Source organism: Cheilinus undulatus, linkage group 13, assembly GCF_018320785.1.
Source record: "Cheilinus undulatus linkage group 13, ASM1832078v1, whole genome shotgun sequence".
NCBI classification, from domain to species: Eukaryota; Metazoa; Chordata; class Actinopteri; order Labriformes; family Labridae; genus Cheilinus; species Cheilinus undulatus.
Window position 1 is genome coordinate 49187069 of NC_054877.1, and position 23948 is coordinate 49211016.

At 41.5% G+C, this 23948-nt stretch overlaps 1 protein-coding gene across 1 annotated transcript; it reads left to right on the forward strand.

Annotated features, from left to right (window-relative positions):
• Positions 1-327: 327 nt before the first annotated feature.
• Positions 328-23263, forward strand: lamc2 (laminin, gamma 2). Its single transcript, XM_041803988.1, has 21 exons — positions 328-447; positions 8468-8644; positions 8725-8842; positions 11725-11846; positions 11948-12079; positions 12560-12749; positions 13997-14109; positions 14343-14735; positions 14854-15087; positions 17783-17919; positions 18087-18237; positions 18341-18546; positions 18695-18774; positions 18859-18996; positions 19142-19286; positions 19535-19678; positions 19924-20038; positions 20436-20632; positions 21442-21600; positions 21770-21869; positions 22172-23263. Exons 1-21 carry the CDS (start codon positions 366-368, stop codon positions 22426-22428), a joined length of 3390 nt encoding a protein of 1129 aa, XP_041659922.1. The 5' UTR covers positions 328-365; the 3' UTR covers positions 22429-23263.
• Positions 23264-23948: the final 685 nt, after the last annotated feature.

The window sequence follows — 23948 nt, forward strand, 5'->3', positions numbered from 1 at the left end:
TATGGCACCGCTCATTCTTCCAGTCTGCTCTTGATCCAGACTGGGGTCTAAATCTGAAAATAAAGCCCATATTTCCCCTCCTGAACAGAGCTGCTGTTCTCCTCAGATTTTTATTTTTGTCTTGTGAAAGCTCTTTGTGTCTTAAAAATGTAAATACGAAGGAAGAGGAGCGAACACACCCAGCTGCAGCCGTCATCGCTCTGTTCCTGTGAATCACAGTGAGTTTGTGTCTCAGTATGCGGGCGTGTCGAGGCCTGCAGCAGCAGAGGACATAAAAACCTGTCAGAGGAAGCTCGGCATCACATTTGATCTGGACTCTCAGCAGATTTCATCAGATTACTGTTTATTTTTTCACCGATTGGATAATGAAGAGGAGCAACTGTTTGGTTTCTCTCTGCGGGATCCTGGCTGTCCTTTGTACCGTCCAGGCCACCTACAGACCGTACAGTGAGTACACGCCTGTTTACCTGTTTTATTCTGGTGTTTAAGGTGAAGATGAGGAGGCCAGCGTCTTCATCCACGGCTCTGCCTCTCTCCTCCAGGCACAGTCAGCTTTATTCTGCACCTTTTAAATGTTGTTAAAAATAAAGAAGGATTTATGTGACAGGGAAATAAAATCAAAGTAAAAATCAGGGATTAAAGAGGAGCCTTTAAAAATGTCTGCAGTAAAGTTCAGAGGGCCACAGTCATGATTGTTCACATTAAGGCTGAAGTGTTGTGGATGAAAAATAATAAAAGAGAAATTATGTGTTTATTAATAAAGATAAAATGTCAGACTTTAGTTTGGATGTTTTTAAAAATTATAATTTTCCATTTTTGGAAATTTGAAAAAAAAAATCTTAAATAACTTTAAGAGTTTCTCTAAAATGTTCAGCGTCTATTTAGGACTAAAAAGGAAAATAACAGAATAAAACTGTACATTTATGTTTGGGAAAAACTGAAACGTTTCTGTCAAACTTTTGGAATATTGCATTATGATAAGATTTAAAGATTTTAAATGTTAGGGTGGAGTTCATTTATGTTTTTGAAAAGTTTCTCCTCACTGTTAAAAAGCATAAAAGTAAGACATAAAATGAAAATCCTTTTTTTAAAGCTTTTTAATAAATTTTAAATGTTAATATTTAAAGTCGTTGAGAAAAGTTGGTGTTAAGAAAAAACATTATATATATATATACATATTAAAAATATATATAGCTATATATATATATATAGATATCTATTTATCTATTTATCTATCTATCTATCTAAATATCTATCTATCTATCTATATATATCTATATCTATATATTTATATACAGAGCTTAACAAAGTTATTAGACCAGCTGTCATATCTGTCTCAGAGACCATCCAGCATCATGAAGTGCTTTAATGTGGACTCTTTCAATTTCAGTCAGCTCTCCACGTTTTACCATTTTGAACAGGAATGAGGAATTTCAAACTGAATTCACTCAAATTTGAGATGGCTCACTGGGGGAAAAAATTATATATAATTTTTTTTCTCCGTGTATCACTTCTAAATGTGTCATGGCCAGTGTTTGTTATACAGTTGAAATGCTTTAAAAATGTTTATCCTCCATTTGTGGTAAAAATAAATGTCTTTTAATGTAATTATTCCCTTTTTTAAAGAATACTGTGCTCTGCTTAGATTTAAGTCAAAGTATTTAGAAAACAGAAGTTTGGATTGAAAGTGATTTATTGGCTCTTTCTCGGTCTTCTGTACATTTGTCTCTGCTGACTCTGTAGCTTAATAAACAGGATATAGACTCCTCTTTCCTCGATAATTAATCTTTTTTTTAAAGATTTATTTTCATGCCTTTACTTGACAGAGGAGGACCGTGGATAGACTTTGAAACAGGGAGAGAGTGGGGGACATGTGATGTGATCTCAGCTCTAAAGTGAATTTTAATGTCATTAATATTAACGACATAAAGAGTTAATCATATTTATAGATTTATAGACCTACAGAGGATCTCAGCTTTAGCATGAACACGTCAGCATCAGTGATCAGGGATCAATAATCAAGCTGATGACACACAGGCTGCACCACTAAAGTCTGCAGAGGCACCAGCAGGGGGCGCTGGTGTCACATATAAATGATGAGATTTTTAGTCAGCCTATCAGCAAACTTCATGGCCTACGTAGTAACATTTCATCTTTTGGAGTTAAATTCTAAATTCTAATGATATAAAAGCATAATTCTGCTGACTGTAGGCGGGATTACTGAGCATTACAGTTTTCCTTTCCTTTAAAGCAAACATGACGTATTAAAACTGGTTTATACATTAAAACCAGTTAAAGCAGTAAAACCTGGATAAAAGGGACCAATGATAATTCAGATAAACGAGGTAAACAACAAATCAGAAGTGTTCTCTGACATCCCCCCTATCAGAGTCTCTGTGGGCGGGGCGGTCCTCGGCTCACCTGTGGGTGGGGCCGTCCTCGGCTCACCTGTGGGCGAGGCTGAAGCGGAGTTAGGGCCCTCAGGGAGGAAGTTTTCACCACTGAGGATAAGATGACACCTTAGAGTTCAGCTCAGTTCACTGAGGGCCGGCTGAGAGGACAGAAAGATCTAGAATATCACAGAGTTCATGGTCTGACTCATTAGTGGAGGCCCTCTCCTCCTCTAAAGGTGTTTATGTGGTAATAAGGGAGCGGGTCGGCCCGTTAGATCAGGCAGCTCCACGCTGGGACCCCCTAAAGGCTGAGGGAAGGAAAAGAAAGCAGGAGCAGAGAGGGAGGGAGCTGAGTCCTGGGTTTAGACCCAGGTCTGCTGACGTTAGCCCAAAGACTACTAGATCAGAATACTGGTATCATCATAGCTCAGGATCCGCCCTCAGGGGCCCTCGGGGGCCCTTTTCTTTATGCAACCTTCACTGTCTGTGATTCTGTTATTTAAATGTGAGCTGATCCTCAGTGATTGCTGTTATTCATCCTGCTGGATGGTTGTTTATGTTGGTTTTTATTTTCATGGTGTCCTGAAGGCGGATCACTCATTTATGAAAATGGAGGATTTTCAAAGTAGTGACGAGAACTCTGACTGTTTTTAGTGACCCGGACCTTTGGTCTCAGCTCAGCAGAGCTGGTTCTTCATCTGGTCCCAGTTTGTCTTTTTAAATGTGGATTAAATAAGGACAGAGGATGAGGAAAGGAAACTGGCACTCAAACAGGAGCTCGCTACAGCGGCTCACATTAAAGAGTCGTTTAGAAGAACAGACTCGTCCATCATCAGCGTTTACATTAATGACTGTTTGAGACTAAAGGAGGAGTTTTAGATGTTAAAGGGGCTCAGCTAGACTCTTAGCTCAGGACTAGACTCCTCTAGACTCTGGTAGACCTTTATCAGGATAGACCACACTGGGAGAATTAATTATACACAAGAGGTATGCGATGGCGTCTCTGGTCACATGACCACGTAGTTACTGAGAGTTTGAACAGACGATCATGAAGTTAAGCTGAAGGTCTGCTCGCTGCAGACACGCCTCACTATGAGCGCTGGGCGTTGGCTGGTCTGGGTGGGACTCTGAGGAGTCTGGATTTGTCTGCAGGGCTTCAGAATGAGAGGAGCAGATCTTTAACAAACCACAGAAAACACAGAGAGCTCTAAAAGAAGACATGGGCTCAGATCAGTTAACAGTGGCATAATAGCTGTGAAAGAGGGTTAAAAGTGACAGAACAAAAGATCAACTCTGGAAAAATGGGTTAAAGGTGGCCAAACACAGGTGAAAGGTGGTGAAATAAGATTTAAACGGGACAACTTGGTTTACAGCGGCATGAAAGATGGAGGAAATGGATAAAGGAAGGAAACAGTGGTAAAAAAAAATTACAGTGTCTAAAATTGGCAAAAAACGTTTAAATGTAGCAAAAAAACAAAAAACAAAAACAAAACAAAACAAAAAAAACCCCAGTTAAAAAGCATAGAAGGGGGCCAAAAATGGCAGAAATAGGTAAAAGAAAAGATAAACAGTAGCAAAAAATGGGTTAAAGGTGGACAAAAAGGTGTAAAAGGTGGTTAAATAAGATTTAAATTGGCACAATTTAGTTTACAGAGAAATAAAGATGGAAGAAATGAGCTAAATGTGGCAGAAACGGATAAATAAAGGAAAACTGAGGTAAAATGTAAGTGTCCAAAACTGAAAGAAAAAAATAGTTTTAGTGACCAGAATCAGCCAATATTGATTAAAAATCACATAAATTAATACAAAAAGGGGATGAGAGTAGCAAAAACTGGCAAAAAAAAGGTTACATGTAGAAAAAAAAGTAAAACAACATGAGTTAGAAGGGGCTAAATGTGACAAAAAGGGTTCAAACAGGAAAAATAGTTTTAAAAGATGGATTAGAAAAGGCAAAATTAGTGTAAAAAGTGGTGAAAAGCTGTTAAAAAGTGGTGAGATTTGAACACCTGACACTGATCCTTGTTCAGTAAACTCTTCTGGCAGAAACTGGTAACACAAAAGATAAACAGTGGCAAAAATGGGTTAAAGGTGGACAAAAAGGGTGTAAACAGTGGTTAAATGGTTTCCAGTGGCATAAAAGAAGGAAGAAATGGGCTAAAGGTGGCAATATGTGGCAGAAATTAATAAAGGATGGAAAACCACGGTAAAATGGATTTAAAGAGTCCAAAATTGAAAGATAACTAGTTTAAGGGACCAAAAATGGATTCAAAATCACAGAAATCAATACAAAAAGGTGATAAAAGTAGCCAAAATAAGCAAAAAGAATTAAAGATCCTCGTTCAGTAAACTCTTCATTTTTATATTTAGCTCTCTGCCGTTGGAGTTTTTAATGATTTAAGCTTTTAAATCATCAAAGATACAGCTTTACTGTTTAGTGCTGCTCATTTGAACGACAGCGGGAGGGGTCCAGGTCTGGGTGCAGGCCCAGGTCCTGGGGGAAAAGGGCCAGGTCTGGGTGCAGTATTTGGACGCTCTTATCAGTGGTCCAGTCCAGATCAGACTCATGACATGTGGTCCCTATCTGCCCCACACAGATCATGGTAGGGCCAAAACCCAGCTGAAAGCTCCAGAAGTGAGCGTTTGGGTGTTTTTACCCAGAATGAAGGACTCTGAGGGTCGCTCTGATCAAAGTTCTTCTTCTGATGCGTTTAAAGACGTTGACCTCCCACTACAGCTTTAATCTGACACTAGAAATCCATTCAGAGTCATTTTAGAGGGTCTCATCAGGACACAGGTCCACCTCTGTAAACCTCTGTCCTCAGCTGACTGGGGCAGGAAATCCACCAATCATGTTCTTCCCTTGGATCCAGGCGTATCCCTGTCTAGGATCATTTCCAGTCAGCCGTTCCTGCTCGGTCCCTCAGGGGTGGAAATCTGTGGAGAAATCCTCAGACAGACACAAGTCAGAAACTGTTCTTAGAAACCATCATTCCTGAGCGCGCTGATGCCGGCGGCGGCGCTCAGATCTATGAAGTCTTATCAAACAGTGAGTCAGGGTTTATCACCTGCACAGGTATGCTGGCCGAGTCTGCATGAAGCCCTGAATCAGAGGCTGAGTGAGCCGCCGGTCAGAGAACAGACAGACACTCCTTAAAGAGACGAGGTTATGTAAGACTGGAGGTGGAAATCACCGCTTCAGCCCGCTGTAGTAAAAACCTCAGGATTAGTCCGTTTCAGACGAGGGTGAAGGTTTCACCATGAAACGTCGACTCACAGGGAACTAAAACCACACGGAGCTGACGCTGAGGTTTCTGTTTTCTCTGCTGTTCCAAAAATTAAACTGAATTAACTGAGAGCAGTGACAAGACCAGCTGGAGACCCCGGACCATGCTGGGTTTATTCTGAATTAACCGAGAGCGGTGACAGGACCAGCTGGAGACCCCGGACCATGCTGGGTTTATTCTGAATTAACCGAGAGCGGTGACAGGACCAGCTGGAGACCCGGACCATACTGGGTTTATTCTGAATTTACCGATATCAGTGACAGGACCAGCTGGAGACCCCGGACCATGCTGGGTTTATTCTGAATTAACTGATATCAGTGACAGGACCAGCTGGAGACCCCGGACCATGCTGGGTTTATTCTGAATTAACTGATATCAGTGACAGGACCAGCTGGAGACCCTGGACCATGCTGGGTTTATTCTGAATTAACCGATATCAGTGACAGGACCAGCTGGAGACCCGGACCATGCTGGGTTTATTCTGAATTAACCGATATCAGTGACAGGACCAGCTGGAGACCCCGGACCATGCTGGGTTTATTCTGAATTAACCGATATCAGTGACAGGACCAGCTGGAGACCCGGACCATGCTGGGTTTATTCTGAATTAACCGATATCAGTGACAGGACCAGCTGGAGACCCTGGACCATGCTGGGTTTATTCTGAATTAACTGAGAGCAGTGACAGGACCAGCTGGAGACCCCGGACCATGCTGGGTTTATTCTGAAAATGAGCTGTCAGTGGAAAAGCTGTGGACCCTGAGTGTTTGATTGGCATGAACTCAGATTTTTTGATTCTGCTGCTTAAAAGCATTCAGATATCAGACCAATATTTTCAGTATTTCTAACTGGTTCGGTCTTACAGTGTGCTAGGATGTCCAGATCCTGGTTCAGTGGAGGGGTAGGGTTGAGGTCTACATGGACTGTCAGGAGGAGCACTTAAACCTGAGTCTGACTTGAAATCTCCCAGAATGCTTTGAGAATCAGCAGTAAGATATGAACAGTCTAATATCATGATTTAATGTTTTAATACATCAGGTTTTAATAAATCAAGCGTTGATCTTAGAATTGTCTGGTGTTGTCGTTTCGTCTGTTTCCATTAAAGCTGGGACGGCGTACCAGAAACTAGAAGGGTTGTCATATTTCACCGCTACACCTGTGACTCTGTTTAAAGACACAAGGGGGCACTGGAGATAGAGGGGGAGGGGTAACAGAGATGGGACGGAGCAGTGACCACCCCCCTCCAAGATGGCGGCCACACTGCTCCGTCTCACAGAGATAGACCCACACAGATATCTGTTTTTATTCCAAGAAAGTTAGCCAACCCCAGAAGGTGATTCTGGGTATTTAGCTCAGCTCTGTACCTTTATGACCAATCACAGCACACTAAGTTATCTATCTATATATATCTGTCTGTATATACACACACATATAAAATATATAAGAAGTTAAACCGTGTTACAGATGAAGATTAGCTGATAGCCACAGACTCTCATGCTGGTTCCTGATGAATTCCTCCGTCTCATTCTCCATCCGTCATCAGCTCTAGATTCTCTCCATGGGTGTGATGTTTGTTGTTTCTGCAGTAACAAGCAGAAGCCTGTTATAGCTCTACGTTTTATGGAAGCCTGCCTGTCTCTGTTCCTGTCAGAGTCAAGATGAAGGTCTGTTTGCTGCAGACACGCCTCACCGTGAAGGTTGGGCGTTGGCCGGTTTGGATGGGACTCTAAGGAGTCTTTGGATTTGGTTTTGGTTTGTCTGCAGGGCTTCAGAATGAGAGGAGCAGCTCTTGAACAAACCACAGAGCACACAGAGAGCTCTAATAGTGGAGAAATAAAACAGAAATGGGCTCAAATTAGATTACAGTGGAATAATAACTGTGACAGTGGGTTAAAAACGCCAAAAAATCATCTGAAAAGTTGGCAAAAAGCAGTTAAAATTAACGAAACTGTAGAAAAAACATGGTGAGCATGGATTATTAGCTGCAAGATTGGTAAAAAAAAATGAGAAAAGCTGTTAAAAGTGGCACAATTTCAACTATTTCAACTTCAGACCCAGTAACAGACGAACAGCAACAAAATGAAAGTAACTGTTAGCCAGGATGCTAACACCAACGACCAAGGGGTCCACTCTCTGGGTTTATCAGGGTCCACTCTCTGGGTTTATCAGGGTCCACTCTCTTGGTTTATCAGGGTCCATACTCTGGGTTTATCAGGGTCCATTCTCTTGGTTTATCAGGGTCCATACTCTGGGTTTATCAGGGTCCATTCTCTGGATCTATCAGGGTCCATTCTCTGGGTTTATCAGGGTCCATTCTCTTGGTTTATCAGGGTCCATACTCTGGGTTTATCAGGGTCCATTCTCTGGATCTATCAGGGTCCACTCTCTGGATCTATCAGGGTCCATTCTCTTGGTTTATCAGGGTCCATTCTCTGGGTTTATCAGGGTCCACTCTCTGGATCTATCAGGGTCCATTCTCTGGGTTTATCAGGGTCCATTCTCTTGGTTTATCAGGGTCCATTCTCTTGGTTTATCAGGGTCCATACTCTGGGTTTATCAGGGTCCATTCTCTGGATCTATCAGGGTCCATTCTCTGGATCTATCAGGGTCCATTCTCTGGGTTTATCAGGGTCCACTCTCTGGGTTTATCAGGGTCCACTCTCTTGGTTTATCAGGGTCCATTCTTATTGACTTTGTTGTTGCCATGGGAGACATGATGATAAAAAATGCTATAAATTAAACTGTAAATAATCTAAATAATCATCATTCCTTCCTCTTCTGCTCCAACAGTGATACTAAAATGTGACTGTAATGGGAGATCCCGGTACTGCCTCCGGGACGCCTGGGGTCTGCACTGCCTGGACTGCCAGGGAAACACTGAAGGCCGGCACTGTGAACGCTGTAAGGCCGGTTACTACCAGGAGGGGGCAGCACTGAGATGCACGCCCTGTCGCTGTAACGCCACAGGTGAGAGAGCTCGACATTTACCTGTCTGTAAAACAACGATGATCAGAGATGTCTCACGTCTGAACTTCTCTTTCTGTCAGGTTCTACCAATAACATTTGTGACAGCAGGGGGCGCTGCAGCTGTAAAGAGGGCATCAGCGGAGATAAATGTGACCGCTGCCCCAACGGATTGATCGGACCAGACGGCTGCAAACAAAGGTGACGACACAAACAGTCAGATAACTGATCTGTTATTCTCTGAATGGTTCAGTCTTAGGAAACACGGTGGATGCATCGAAACTTTAAAGTCTAAACTCTTCTTCTTCTGTTGTTTTTAAAGTCTAAACTCTTCTTCTTCTGTTGTTTTTAAAGTCTAAACTCTTCTTCTTCTGTTGTTTTTAAAGTCTAAACTCTTCTTCTTCTGTTGTTTTTAAGTCTAAACTCTTCTTCTTCTGTTGTTTTTAAGTCTAAACTCTTCTTCTTCTGTTGTTTTATAAAAGTCTAAACTCTTCTTCTTCTGTTGTTTTTAAAGTCTAAACTCTTCTTCTTCTGTTGTTTTTAAGTCTAAACTCTTCTTCTTCTGTTGTTTTATAAAAGTCTAAACTCTTCTTCTTCTGTTGTGTTTAAAGTCTAAACTCTTCTTCTTCTGTTGTTTTTAAAGTCTAAACTCTTCTTCTTCTGTTGTTTTATAAAAGTCTAAACTCTTCTTCTGTTGTTTTTAAGTCTAAACTCTTCTTCTTCTGTTGTTTTTAAGTCTAAACTCTTCTTCTTCTGTTGTTTTTAAAGTCTAAACTCTTCTTCTTCTGTTGTTTTTAAAATCTAAACTCTTCTTCTTCTGTTGTTTTATAAAAGTCTAAACTCTTCTTCTTCTGTTGTTTTATAAAAGTCTAAACTCTTCTTCTTCTGTTGTTTTATAAAAGTCTAAACTCTTCTTCTTCTGTTGTTTTTAAAGTCTAAACTCTTCTTCTTCTGTTGTTTTATAAAAGTCTAAACTCTTCTTCTTCTGTTGTTTTTAAGTCTAAACTCTTCTTCTTCTGTTGTTTTATAAAAGTCTAAACTCTTCTTCTTCTGTTGTTTTTAAGGTCTAAACTCTTCTTCTTCTGTTGTTTTTAAGTCTAAACTCTTCTTCTTCTGTTGTTTTATAAAAGTCTAAACTCTTCTTCTTCTGTTGTTTTTAAAGTCTAAACTCTTCTTCTTCTGTTGTTTTTAAGTCTAAACTCTTCTTCTTCTGTTGTTTTATAAAAGTCTAAACTCTTCTTCTTCTGTTGTTTTTACAGTCTAAACTCTTCTTCTGTTGTTTTTAAAGTCTAAACTCTTCTTCTTCTGTTGTTTTATAAAAGTCTAAACTCTTCTTCTTCTGTTGTTTTTAAAGTCTAAACTCTTCTTCTTCTGTTGTTTTATAAAAGTCTAAACTCTTCTTCTTCTGTTGTTTTATAAAAGTCTAAACTCTTCTTCTTCTGTTGTTTTTACAGTCTAAACTCTTCTTCTGTTGTTTTTAAAGTCTAAACTCTTCTTCTTCTGTTGTTTTATAAAAGTCTAAACTCTTCTTCTTCTGTTGTTTTTAAAGTCTAAACTCTTCTTCTTCTGTTGTTTTTAAAGTCTAAACTCTTCTTCTTCTGTTGTTTTATAAAAGTCTAAACTCTTCTTCTTCTGTTGTTTTTATAAAAGTCTAAACTCTTCTTCTTCTGTTGTTTTATAAAAGTCTAAACTCTTCTTCTTCTGTTGTTTTATAAAAGTCTAAACTCTTCTTCTTCTGTTGTTTTTAAGTCTAAACTCTTCTTCTGTTGTTTTTAAAGTCTAAACTCTTCTTCTTCTGTTGTTTTTAAAGTCTAAACTCTTCTTCTTCTGTTGTTTTATAAAAGTCTAAACTCTTCTTCTTCTGTTGTTTTATAAAAGTCTAAACTCTTCTTCTTCTGTTGTTTTATAAAAGTCTAAACTCTTCTTCTTCTGTTGTTTTATAAAAGTCTAAACTCTTCTTCTTCTGTTGTTTTATAAAAGTCTAAACTCTTCTTCTTCTGTTGTTTTATAAAAGTCTAAACTCTTCTTCTTCTGTTGTTTTTAAGTCTAAACTCTTCTTCTTCTGTTGTTTTTAAGTCTAAACTCTTCTTCTTCTGTTGTTTTATAAAAGTCTAAACTCTTCTTCTTCTGTTGTTTTTAAAGTCTAAACTCTTCTTCTGTTGTTTTATAAAAGTCTAAACTCTTCTTCTTCTGTTGTTTTTAAGTCTAAACTCTTCTTCTTCTGTTGTTTTATAAAAGTCTAAACTCTTCTTCTTCTGTTGTTTTTAAAGTCTAAACTCTTCTTCTGTTGTTTTATAAAAGTCTAAACTCTTCTTCTTCTGTTGTTTTTAAGTCTAAACTCTTCTTCTTCTGTTGTTTTATAAAAGTCTAAACTCTTCTTCTTCTGTTGTTTTATAAAAGTCTAAACTCTTCTTCTTCTGTTGTTTTTAAAGTCTAAACTCTTCTTCTTCTGTTGTTTTATAAAAGTCTAAACTCTTCTTCTTCCGTTGTTTTTAAGTCTAAACTCTTCTTCTTCTGTTGTTTTATAAAAGTCTAAACTCTTCTTCTTCTGTTGTTTTTAAAGTCTAAACTCTTCTTCTTCTGTTGTTTTATAAAAGTCTAAACTCTTCTTCTGTTGTTTTTAAGTCTAAACTCTTCTTCTTCTGTTGTTTTTAAGTCTAAACTCTTCTTCTTCTGTTGTTTTTAAAGTCTAAACTCTTCTTCTTCTGTTGTTTTTAAAGTCTAAACTCTTCTTCTTCTGTTGTTTTATAAAAGTCTAAACTCTTCTTCTTCTGTTGTTTTATAAAAGTCTAAACTCTTCTTCTTCTGTTGTTTTATAAAAGTCTAAACTCTTCTTCTTCTGTTGTTTTTAAAGTCTAAACTCTTCTTCTTCTGTTGTTTTTAAGTCTAAACTCTTCTTCTTCTGTTGTTTTTAAGTCTAAACTCTTCTTCTTCTGTTGTTTTATAAAAGTCTAAACTCTTCTTCTTCTGTTGTTTTTAAGTCTAAACTCTTCTTCTTCTGTTGTTTTATAAAAGTCTAAACTCTTCTTCTTCTGTTGTTTTATAAAAGTCAAAACTCTTCTTCTGCTGTTTTTGTCCCTCAGCCGTCAGCCCAGACAGGACTCTGGGAGTTCCACTCTCCCGTGTTTCTGTTATGGTCACAGCAGCACGTGTTCGCCACAGTCCGGTTACTCCACCCACAGCATCACCTCCACCTTCGCCACAGGTAAGCTCTCCCCGCTCTGTTTCACAATAAAAGACCCAGACGCTGGGTTTCAAAATAAAAGAGATAAAAATTTATTAACTTTGTGATTTTTTTTTTTTCAGGCCCGGATGATTGGACGGTGGCAGCAGTTCAAGGCCACACCCCCAACAGTGTTCACTTCCGCTGGTCACCCAAACATCAGGACATAGAGGTGATCTCCAAACACAGCCTGCCCATGTACCTGTACGCCCCAGGTGAGAACAAGCTCCGCCCCTTTATCCTCCTCCTCCTCCTCTTCCTCTCCTCCTCCTCCTCCTCCTCCTCCTCTTCCTCTCCTGCTCCTCCTCCTCTTCCTCCTCTTCCTCTCCTGCTCCTCTTCCTCTTCCTCTTCCTCCTCCTCCTCCTCCTCTCCTGCTCCTCCTCCTCCTCCTCCTCCTCCTCTTCTTCCTCCCTCTCCTACTCCTCTTCCTCTCTCTCCTCCTCTTCCTCCCTCTCCTCATCTTCCTCCTCTCTCTCCTCCTCTTCCTCCTCCCTTTCCTCCTCCTCCTCCTCCTCCTCCTGACTTTCCTCCTCATCTTCCTCCTCCCTTTCCTCTTGTCCTCCTCCTCCTCCTCCTCCTCTTCCTCTCCTCCTCCTCCTCCTCTTCCTCCTCTTCCTCTCCTGCTCCTCTCCTCCTCCTCCTCCTCCTCCTCTTCCTCCTTCCTGACCAGGTGTGCTCCTGTCCTCTCTTACAGCTCCTTACCTGGGGAATCAGCTGCTCAGTTACGGTCAGAACCTGTCCTTCTCGTTGCGTCTGGACCGCGGCGTCCGTCACCCCTCCACCAGCGATGTGATCCTGGAAGGTTCTGGTCTCAGAGTGTCCGCCTCGCTGGGAGACCTGCGCTCCATCGTCCCCTGTGGACAGAAGATCAGATACAGCTTCAGGTGAGAGACACACCTGTTCACACTCAGTTTATCTGGTCTCAAGTCTCCTTTGACTCAGCATGATGCAGACCAGTGTTACTCAACCAAAGAGCCAAGTTGTTGAAAAATACCTTTGCTAGAGCCTAAGTGGTTAAAAGTGGCAAAAAAAGGTTTGAAGTAGTGATAACAATAAGTTAAAGGAGGCAAGAATGGTCAAAAAGCAAGAAAAATGGGTGAAAATGGGCAAAACTGTGGAGGAAAACTTGGAAATAGGGTCAGAAAGTAGCAAAAATGGGTGAGAAGTAACAAAAAATGAGTTACAGGTGCCAAAAAAAGGTCCAAACATGGCAAAAAGGTGGCAAAAAAAATGAGTGAAAAGGGACTGAATGGGTAACAATTGGGAAAAGTGGCAAAAACTGGGAAAAGGTGGCAAAAACGGGGTTAAAAAGTAGGACAGAAGTGGTATTTAATGGCTAAAGGTAGCTTACATGGGCAAAATGGGATAAAAGTGATAAAAAATTGGATTAAAAGTGCAAAACTTGACAAAAATTTAGGAAAAAAGTGGTATTTAATAGCAAAAGGTAACTTAAATGGATGAAAAGTGGCAAAAAATGGTTAAATTTGGATAAAAGTGGCAAAAAATTGGTAAAATGTTGCAAAAACAAAATTTCAAAAATGGGCAAAAAAGTAGGAAAAAAGTTGGCAAAAGGTAGCTTAAATGGGCAAAAATTGGACAAAAGTAGCAACAACTGGGAAAAAGTGGCAAAAAATGGTTAAAAAGTGGGAAAAAAGAGGTATTTCATGGCAAAAGGCAACTTTAATGGGCAAAAATGGGATAGAAGTGGCAAAAATTGGAAAGAAGTGGCAAGAAATGGGTAAGAAATAGGAAAAAGTGGTATTTAATGATGAAAGGTAGTTTAAATGGGTGAAAAGTGGCAAAAAATGGTGAAAAGGGGCAAAAAAGTTTCCCTTTTTTAAGGTTTCTGAGGGAATAACATTTAAAATGAAGACATAAAAGAGCCACAGGTTGAGTCTCACTGGTCTACTAGATCCTGGTCCAGGGGTCCCATCTTTGGATAATCAAATGTATTTTGATGCTGTTTAATCACACTTGGCCCCTTATTTACAATAAAAACACAGGGAGGGTATTTTTGGACCTTGACCCCCGTTTGATGACTCAGTCTTGGAGCCTGAGGCCCCAGGTCATGGTCTACCTTCACTTTCTAGTCACTGAAGTCACTGATGTGAATGTGTTTGTGTGTTTGCAGGCTGGACGAGGGGCCCGGCAGCAAGTGGAGGCCTCAGATTTCCTCTCAGCAGTTTCAGAAGCTCCTTCAGAACGTCACCGCCATTAAGATCAGAGCCACGTTTGGAGACAACGGTGAGAACACCTCTGAGCTAGACTCCTCCTCTGATTCCTCTTTATTCACTGGATTTTATAGAAATGAAGAGAGGAGTCAGGACTCTGAATCAACCAGGATGAATAATCTTGTTTGGATCAGGACTTGGTAGATTTTGAATCAACCAGGATGAATAATCTTGTTTGGATCAGGAACCTTAAGCCGCTCAGACCCGTAGAAGAAGATCCTGACGGTCTAATGTTTCGTCTTTTAGGTCGTGGTTACCTCGACGATGTGAAGCTGATGTCGGCTCGGCGCGGAGAGGGCGTCCCGGCCCGGTGGGTCCAGACCTGCAGCTGCCCCGTGGGGTACGAGGGGGACTTCTGTGAGCGGTGTGCGGCCGGGTTTAGACGCAGCGCCCCTGCAGACGGAGCGTTCAGCCCTTGTGAGCCCTGCAGCTGCAGAGGAGGAAGCTGTGACCCTCAGACTGGAGACTGTTACTCCGCCGACGAGACCCCCGCTGATGTCAGCTGTTCAGCCGGCTTCTACAGAGACCCCTGGAGCCCCCGCTCATGTTTGAAGTGTCCCTGTCCTGATGGAGGATCCTGCTCGCTGCCTGCTGGATCCCTGCTGCCCCAGTGTGACCTCTGCCCCCCTGGGACCACAGGTCAGAGTTCTCCTAAAATGTTGGAAAGTTTAAAGTGATGAGTTTGTTCCCGTCTTTTTAAATATCATGACATCAACATTAATAAATTAAATAAAAAAACGTTCATGAATCCGCCCAGGTTCCCGCTGTGACGTGTGTCAGGAAGGATTTTACGGCAACCCCACAGGAAACTTCGGTGTGCAGCGACCCTGCAAACCTTGCGACTGCAACGGCCACATCGACATCAGCGTGGCAGGAAGCTGCGACCCCATCAGCGGCGAATGTCTGAAGTGTTTGAACAACACCAGGGGGCGCCAGTGTGAGGAGTGTGAGCGAGGTTATTACCACGGCCGAGTGAGCGACGCCTGCAAACGTAAGAACCACCGCTGCTCTGGTCAGACAGTTTAATCACTACATTCATTTATTTTATTGTTTTCTTTCCTTTGGCTGTAAACAAAGACGGTGGAGTTAAAGGGTCATTTACAAAAACAGAGGAAAAACACGGAGCAACACTTCACTGGATCCTTGTTTATAACTAAAGTGCTGTTTTTTCAGTCTTACTTGGACCGTCCACCTGTAAACCATTATTAGCACATATAGTGCATATTGAACACGTATTTATCAGTTCATTCCAAGGTTATTATAGTTAACTAAAGCTAACGAAATAACTAAAATGTGAAAATCTTTTTAGTTGACTGAAACTAAATAAAAACTAAGCTTTACAAAAGAAATCCAAAACTAACTGAAACCTAATTCTGTGCTGACAAAACTAACTAAAATAAAATAAAATTAGAGACTAAGTCTCCTTAGTTTTAGTCTTTGACAGCAGCAGACTGACTGACATGGACACCCAGGCCTGGAGAGCGTAAAATCTCCCGATTTTGCTTGGAAATTCTTATACAGTGCTAATTTTAGGTCTTCAGTTGTATGCCAACATAGAAATTAAATAAATAAAGAGAAAAGTGAAGAGCCTTTGAGCGTCTCACCCCTGACAAGTTCCCCATATTGCCAATAAAACTAAAACTAACACTAAAACTAATAGAAACTAAACTAAAATGAAGCATTTTTGCAAAATCATTAACAAGACTAAACTAACAAACCAGAAGAAAAACTAATAAAACTAAAATAAAATTGACAAAAAAAAAGTAAAAACAAAATCAAAATCAAAACTAATGGTTCATTCTTGATAAAACGACCGTTTTCTATGGAAACCGTCGGCTTTGGGTGTTTTGGGAGTTCAATTCTCCTGCTTAGGTTTTTCATTTATTTTAGCATCAAACCCAGTTATAGACAACATAACAGCCACAGAGATTTTCAGCTAAAATATCTCAGTCGCCCCCTAGTGGCTGGCTGTGGTATAGGGACTGATCTCACCGTTAAAGACAAACAATTCTGTACATTTGAAAGAAAATAAAAATATACATACAAAAATATGATAATTAGACTGTTTTGAACATTTCTTTAGTTTATTTGAAAGTTCGGCCTCCGAAGTGTGTGTTGAGGTAAAGCTGGCCCTCGTACAAATGTGGTTGATTTCCTCTGGTTTGGAGGGTTTGAGGCCACTTTTTTTGGTCTTTTTCTTATTTTGATTTTCTGACTGTGTTAATGCTACATCCTGTAGGGTAGATTGATTTCCAATAGGTTACGTTTTACTATTATAACCTATGAGGGTCAGTAATAATCTCTGTAGACGTTTTGGGCCCACTCAGACTGTTGGTGACCAAAAATGTCCCAGTAAACCAGAGGCCATCAACCACATAAGGGCCAGGTTTTCCTTGATGGATGCTTTGGGGCTAAACTTAAACTAAACATCTTGGTCTAATTAGCATACTTAGTTTTTTTTTAATTTAATTTAAAATTTATGCCATTTTTAGCCTCTAAAAGTAAGATCAGTCCCTGTACCGTATTCGGCCACAAGGGGGCGATTGAGATATTGTAGCTGAGTGCATCAGGGCTGTCGTGTTCTCCATCGCTGAGTTCGATACTAATATCGTGTACCCTGATTGGAGAAAAACCCGTGCAAGAAAAAAGTCTTTAGTCTTGATTCCCAGGCAGGAAAACTTTTGAAGTCAAAAGAAAACCATAGCTTTAATCAAAAATGAACTCAGAACATATGTTAACATGCACCATATTTACTCATAGAGGGTGACAGGTGGATGTCAATAACATGGATCAAACAATTAACCAATACAGACAATTTTTTATCAATCTCATTGTTTTTTATAGCTGTAGGGAATTTAAAAAGACCTTAAATTCATCAGCCTATTTTTCCTCTGCACATATTTTGTATTTGATCATGTTTCTGGGGGCCGGATGGGAAGATAAGGGGGCCTGATGTGGCCCCGGGGCCACCAGTTGGTGATCATTCAACCCATTAAAACCAGAATTTTTGGTCCCCCAACCACTGCAGTAAAAAATGTAAATTAATGATATCAGGCTTTTATTCTGGAGTCACTAATTCAAATCTGCAGATTTTCCTGTTCAGCCATTTTACCATATTTGGGATGAGGGGAAATTACATGCAGTTCTCCTGGTTTCCTATAGGGGTGCTATTGTCACAATTTAAAAAAAGCATAAAATCAAAGTTGTTCCTCATGATGAAACAAAGGCTGTGGTAATCTCCTTCAGGGAAATGCAATTTGCGTGCAGAATATATATATATATATATATATTTTACATTAAAAACAAAAGATTTTTTGCTCTTTTTAACTGTCATTTAAGGGGTTAATTTCCCAAAAAAGACTCTGTATTTGATATCTATGATCGGGTCTGATCTTGATTAAAGAATTCATGCAAAATAAGTTGAAAAAGAATCCTGTATATTTCTGTCATTGTTATTTTTGTATGGTGCATCTTTGGTCATGAGCGGCCTCAGCGTCACTGTTTTCTTTATCGATCCAAGGCTTTAAATAATCATCAGTTTGACTACGGAGCCTCTTTTCTTCCTAATATCTCTTCTCTTCTGTCCTCTCTAAAATGCTTTAGTTGTCTCTGCCTGGTTTAAGACCAATCATAAATGCGTTTCGGGCTCGTTCATGGTGGTTTTGTTGTCTTCTTTTGTTTTTCAGCGTGTAACTGTGACATTCAGAGCTCCGAGTCTGCCCAGTGTGATGATCTGGGTCGCTGTCCATGCAAACCGGGCTTCGAGGGTCTCAGGTGTCACCGGTCCAACTGCCCCACCTGCTTCAGCCCCATCAAAGTAAAGGTACGCTGTGAGAGCTGGCTTTTATATCTTTATTCTTACGTCTGGAGCTGCAGTCTCCTTCCTGTAAACCTTCTGAACAACTCGCAGTTGTTGACTGTAGAAATGATAAAAACAAAAGAATCTAGCAGAACCCGAGGCAGTGGTTGTGAACTTGTTGGATGTTTCAGATGGAGACCTACGCTGCCAAACTGAAGGATGTAGAGTCTCTGTTCTCGGACATGAAGGGCGGCGTGAAACCATCCAGCGACATGGAGGCCGCTCTGAGGGCCGCGGAGGAGCTGGTGGAGGACCTGGAGGGAGACGCCGATCTGCTGGAAGGTGAGACAGAACATCAGACCAATGCATTAACGCAGATTAACATCCTGTTTATGGCACGTATGAGCGCAACTTAAACCTGGCGTCTGACTCCTCCTTCCACCAGGGCTGGAGAAGAACCTGCAGAAACGCTTGGCGTCCATCAGTAAGAGTCAGCTGGCCGAGGGTCAGAACATCCAAAACATCGCCGACACTGCAGACGACATCAAGGAGCAACAGCAGACGTACAAAAACAAAGTGGGCGAGGTTCAGAGTCTGATAAGCCAGATGAAGAGCAAACTGGACCAGGCCAAGAACGACCTCAGATCAGCCGTAAGACCCAGACCTCTCTGTGGAGTCTCTCTAGCAGAGCTCCCTGGATTTCCTTCTCTGATGATGGTTTTATAGAAATCCCTGTCATCCTGGTAGAGTTCTTTCTGTGCCAGGTCTAAGCACTTTGTCATGTCTTCCTCTCTGTCAGGACTTTCCTCTCGGAGATGCCCCGCTGGGATCGAACCTCCTCTCCTCTTTGGTGAAAACCGCCACCAGTCTGGCTGATACGTAAGTCCATCCCCATCAGGAACCGACCCGAGGTCCTTCATGTTACAGATGTTTGAGATTAATCTATCTCCTGTTTTTCTTCAGACACCAGACGAAGGCCAACGCTGTGGAGAAAACCGCCAACGATGCCCTGAGTGACTCTGGGAAGAGTCTGGCTCAGGTCCAGACCCTCATGAACAGAGAAAACAAAGTCAAAGGGCTGATCGGGGACCTGAAAACCAAGTGAGTCACTCTCATCATTATTCTAATCCTGTTGATCTGGCTGTACGAGGAAACCTCGGAGTGTAAGAACTACCAGCCTGTGGACCGATAGAACGGTCCCCTCATGGACCTGTGGATCTGGATCTAATGTCCCCCATGTGTGCAGGTACGATCAGACGACGGCCCAGGTGAAGAGTCTGGAGAACCAGGCGGTCCAGCTGAGCAGCAACGCCAGAGCCCAGAGCAGGAATGCCGAGGGCATGCTGAGAGACATCAGCAACATGGAGCGAGCCATCCCAGCGTCCCTGAAGGTAACGTAGAGCAGGGGTTCTCAACGTTGGGGTTGGGACCCCATTAGGGGTCGCAGACACTGAGATAGGGTCTCCAGATGCCTTAAAAAACAAAGAATATTTTTTAGATTACATTGTTACCACTTTACACCAATTTTTAAACACATTTTTGCCACTTAAAACCCATTTTTATCAAATGAATAACAGAACATCCTAACCATCTCCTCTGTAATGTCTCTAACTGCTTATTTTCTCCCATCATGCTTCAGGGTGGTGTGGACGCCATGGTTTCCAAGTTGGGCGATCTGAGGAATGCGGTGGATATCCCGGGTCTGGAGGCTCTGCAGGACCAAGTTCTGCAGGACCAGACAGCAGCTGAGAACCTGCTGAATGATGGAAAGGCTGCTCAGAAGGTACTGAAGCATCATGGGAATATGACCTAAGAACTGAAAGACAAACTCTGCTGTATTTTAACATAAAAAGGAACCACTATTTTCAATCAAGTACCCATGAAGTCTTTGGTACCTTACTCTTAATCATAGGCTGTACGTAGGAGGTGGACTATTACCAGAGGGGGGCGGGGCATCTGTGGGTGTGTCTAAGAATATAACGGTCATTAAAATCCTTTATGTAACCATCACCATGGTTCTTTCTGCAGGACTTTGACACGCTATTTGGCAGAGTCAACGTGGCGAAGGCGACCACCGAGGACGCTCTGAAACGCATCAACAGCAACACCAACGAGCTGGACAACGCGCTGAACGCACTCCGAGGTAGAGACACGACACTACTGATTCTGACTCTACGTCTTCTTCCTCTGATTAGTAGAGACAATCGAAGGGTCTTTAAAAACCACTGTATTCAGGCTGAGCCCACACATCTGCAGTTTCATTCAATCCTTTCACAAAAAAGCTTCAAGTCTTAAAAACTAAAATGTTTAGAGCAGGGGAGTGATTCGTGGTGGCCGTGTTGGTTTCTCTGAACTATCGTCTTCTTCTCTATTATTCATGCTACAGATGTAGGCACATCCATTTAATCCTGCTTTTTCTCATTTAAAGGCTTAGATAAAGGTTTTATCGATCTGAGCATTTCTTAAACACGAGTATATAAACATGATCTACTTCCATTTATCTCCATCGTTTACTGAAGTATTAACTCCTTATTCCACAGGCTTCGACCAGCAGATAGACAGCAACAAAGCTCAGGCCAACGCCGCCATCAAGCGTCTCCCTGGCATCAACGGCACCATCCAGGGCGCCGTCAGGAACAACTTAGAGACTCTGTCCGCCCTGGGCGACGTTACCAAGAGCTACAACGATGCACTGGGAACCATCAACGTGCTGGAGAACCTGGTCAACGGTCTGGAGGTAACAACAATCCCCTACACTCTTATTAAAGATCAGAAATAACCATACAGCCTCTGAGGAGAGGGAGGAAAGGCTTTCTTCTGAATCATTGTAACAGTTGAACTAAAGATGGCAGATTGATGGCAGCTTTCAGTAAACGTTGTTTTTGTTCAGGTTAGAGAGTGTGCAGGAGTTTGGTGTCTTTAGGATGGTTGTTTGTGAAACGCCGAGGTCAGACTAAAGATTTGTGACACAACAAGACCTATTTAGGTCGTTGAAGCGAATGTTGCAGCGGTGTGAAATGAGTCGCTGAAGCCGGAATCAGTCGGACTGTCGGTGTTGTTCAGTTCATCAGTTTTCCAGTGGCTGTTTTAGAACAAAGCAAGCAGATAAATGCAAAAGAGAAGTCTTGTTTAGAAAGGCTTCACACCAACAAATTTTGGTTCAAATCATGATAATCTCAGCCTGATAACTGTGTAAACAGGATGTGGTGCTATATGATCTTAGACACTAGAAATTCAGAGCTGTTGAAGCTAAATTTGCAGCAGATCTTGGTTATAGCAAGGCTGAGCATGTGCAGTGAGATTTCACCGCCAGGCTATGACGGTGTCGGTGAGAGTCCTGCATGCAGCGTCTTCATTAAAGGAAGTCAGGGGAGGGGAAAATCTTCTGCAGATTAATTCAGACAAACGTCCTCCTAACTTGGCGGTCTATTAAAGCTGCAGCATTTCCGGTCTCTTCCTCTGGTGTGCCATTGCTGGCTCCGCCTCTGGAGCAGTCTTAGGACATCTGCTCTGAAATAACCACCTGTTTTGACCTTTCCTCGACAGGGAACAATCGGATCTCTGCCGCCGCATTCTGGTCTGCTGAACGACGCCATCAAACTGAACAAAGACGTCAAAGATCTGAAGGTGAACACAGACGGGGTAGTCGTTGACCTGGCATCAGAGCTGGACGCCGCCAGGAAGCTGGAGGACGACGCCAAGCAGGTAAACTCGACAAATAGAGCCTAACAGGGTAGTTTCACGTGTGTGCCATACCTTTTAGTATTAACGAGCATTTTTTAATCCTGCAGTGGATGTTTATTCCTGCGTTTAAGCTTTTAGATATTAAAGAAGATGGTAAAGAGACTAAGTGATGAACATGTTTCCTCTGCAGGCTGCTGCTGGAGCGAATGCAGCTTTGAACAACGCCAAACAGACCAACGACGCAGTGAAAGAAACTCTGAGAGATATCGGCAACATGCTAGTTAACATGGGTGAGTACGTTTGTTTGATTCTAGTTTAGAGCACGGATCATGAGAGATCTGAAAACGAATCAGAACGCAATTAAAAATACCTGAAAAGCAGCTCCTTTATTTATCTGGAAATAAACATAAACATACAATTTTGACAAGGTTTGGCCCCTTCTCTTTTGATTTCCTTCGTCTTTGTTTTATGACTATATAAAGAGAGTCTGGAAGCCATGATGACGTGTCTCATGAGTCATTTTTCCGTTTATATACTGAGGTGAACTGCTCTAATAAAACAGCTTCTGATCGTCCGTATCTTTCCTCTTCAGACCAGACCGGCTCATCTGTGGATGAGACCGAGCTGAAGCGGCTGGAGGACTCCATGGGCACCGCTAAGCGGGACGTGGAGGACCGTCTGAAGCCCCGGCTCAGGGACATGGAGGTCAAGGAGAATTCTTACAAACGCCGTCTTGTCGGCATCAACCAGGACATCGACAACATCCTGAAAGACATCGCTAACCTGGAGGACATCCTGAAAACCATCCCGGTTGGCTGCTACAACATCGCCCCCAAAGAGGATGCCTAAAGAGGCCTGAGGACCCCCCCCAGAGGAGGCCCAAGGACCCCCCACAGGAGGTCTAAGGACCCTCCCAGAGAAGGCCTAAGGACCCCCCAGAGGAGGCCTGAGGACCCCCCCAGTGGAGGCCTAAGACCCCTCATAGGAAGCCTGAGGACTCCTCTTGAGGAGGCCTGAGGACCCCCCAGTTGTGGCCTAAGGACCTCTTTGAGGAGGCCTGAGGACCCCCTTGAGGAGGCCTAAGGACCACCCCAGAGGAAGGCCTGTGGACCCCCTTGAGGAGGCCTGAGGATCCCCCAGAGAAGGCCTAATAACCCCCCTAGAGACACTTTACTGCCCCCAGTGTCACATTCTGGATCCACATTGAATCCCACAACTCCAGCAAAAACCAGCCTTCAATTAAATCAGAGTGACCTTACAGATTTTTAGTTTTTAAGAATTTCATCATCAAACTTAAAGGGATGATTCAGCAAAATATCAGATTTCAAACATATTAAAATCAGAACCATTGAAACAACAGAATATTTTTGCATTATTTCTCATAATATCACTCATTTATACATTTTCTTCTTGAACAAACGAAAAACATCTACAGAGTGTTTTTCATGGTTTAGGACTCATATCAGACTTTTTCCTGTTGATTGGATGATATCATGTTTGTGAAACTTTATTTTGTGTTTTTATTTTTCCTACAGTGCCGTGTTTTATGTGTGAATGTTAAAGTATTATATTTATAACTGTACAGCACATCAGTATTTTAATTTTTTAAACACATTTTTATTTTTTCAGTGTTCAGAGTCTTTAATGTGTTCGATGAACAGACAGATGTTTGTGTTAATCTGCTCTTTAATAAACCTGCTGCACTTTGACTTCTATATTCACGTGTCAGTCTCTTTATTAACCGTCTGCTGCTCTCAGAGCGATGAACCAGAGTTTCTCTTCTCTTGGCCGTGTGTGAGTGATTGGTGGGAGTATTGATAATAAAGTATTGATATATTGATACTTACAAAGTACTCTGTTGGTCTCGATTACTCTAACAAAATGTCGATTCCCAGCTAGTACTTTAAAATGTCTTCCCTTCTCCTCGAATGCTTCACTCTCTCTCCTCCACACTGTGTTGCCTTCACTGCTTGTCCGGGTCATGTGACCTTTGGCACCAATCATACACAAGTAACAAATCTCAGCAGCTCCGCTCGCACGTATATGATCTCCGCCATCCTCCAAGTCAATTTCAGAATTGTGAGAAAATATAACAAAAAATACTCTGAAACCACATGTAAATACCACAAAATGTATAAAGACAAAACTATAGAAAAATAAAAAGATAAGATGAAAATCTTTGATCACTTGCATTTTATAAATTCTCTAATTCACTCTATCTGGATTTTTAAAAAAGAAAATAAATAATGCATTTTTTTACATTGTAGATGTTTCTATTTATTTTTAATTTAATGCTATAATTATTTATTTTGTCTATTTTATTTTTTAGCTGCTTGCACAAACATTTCAATTTGACGTTTTAAAATTGA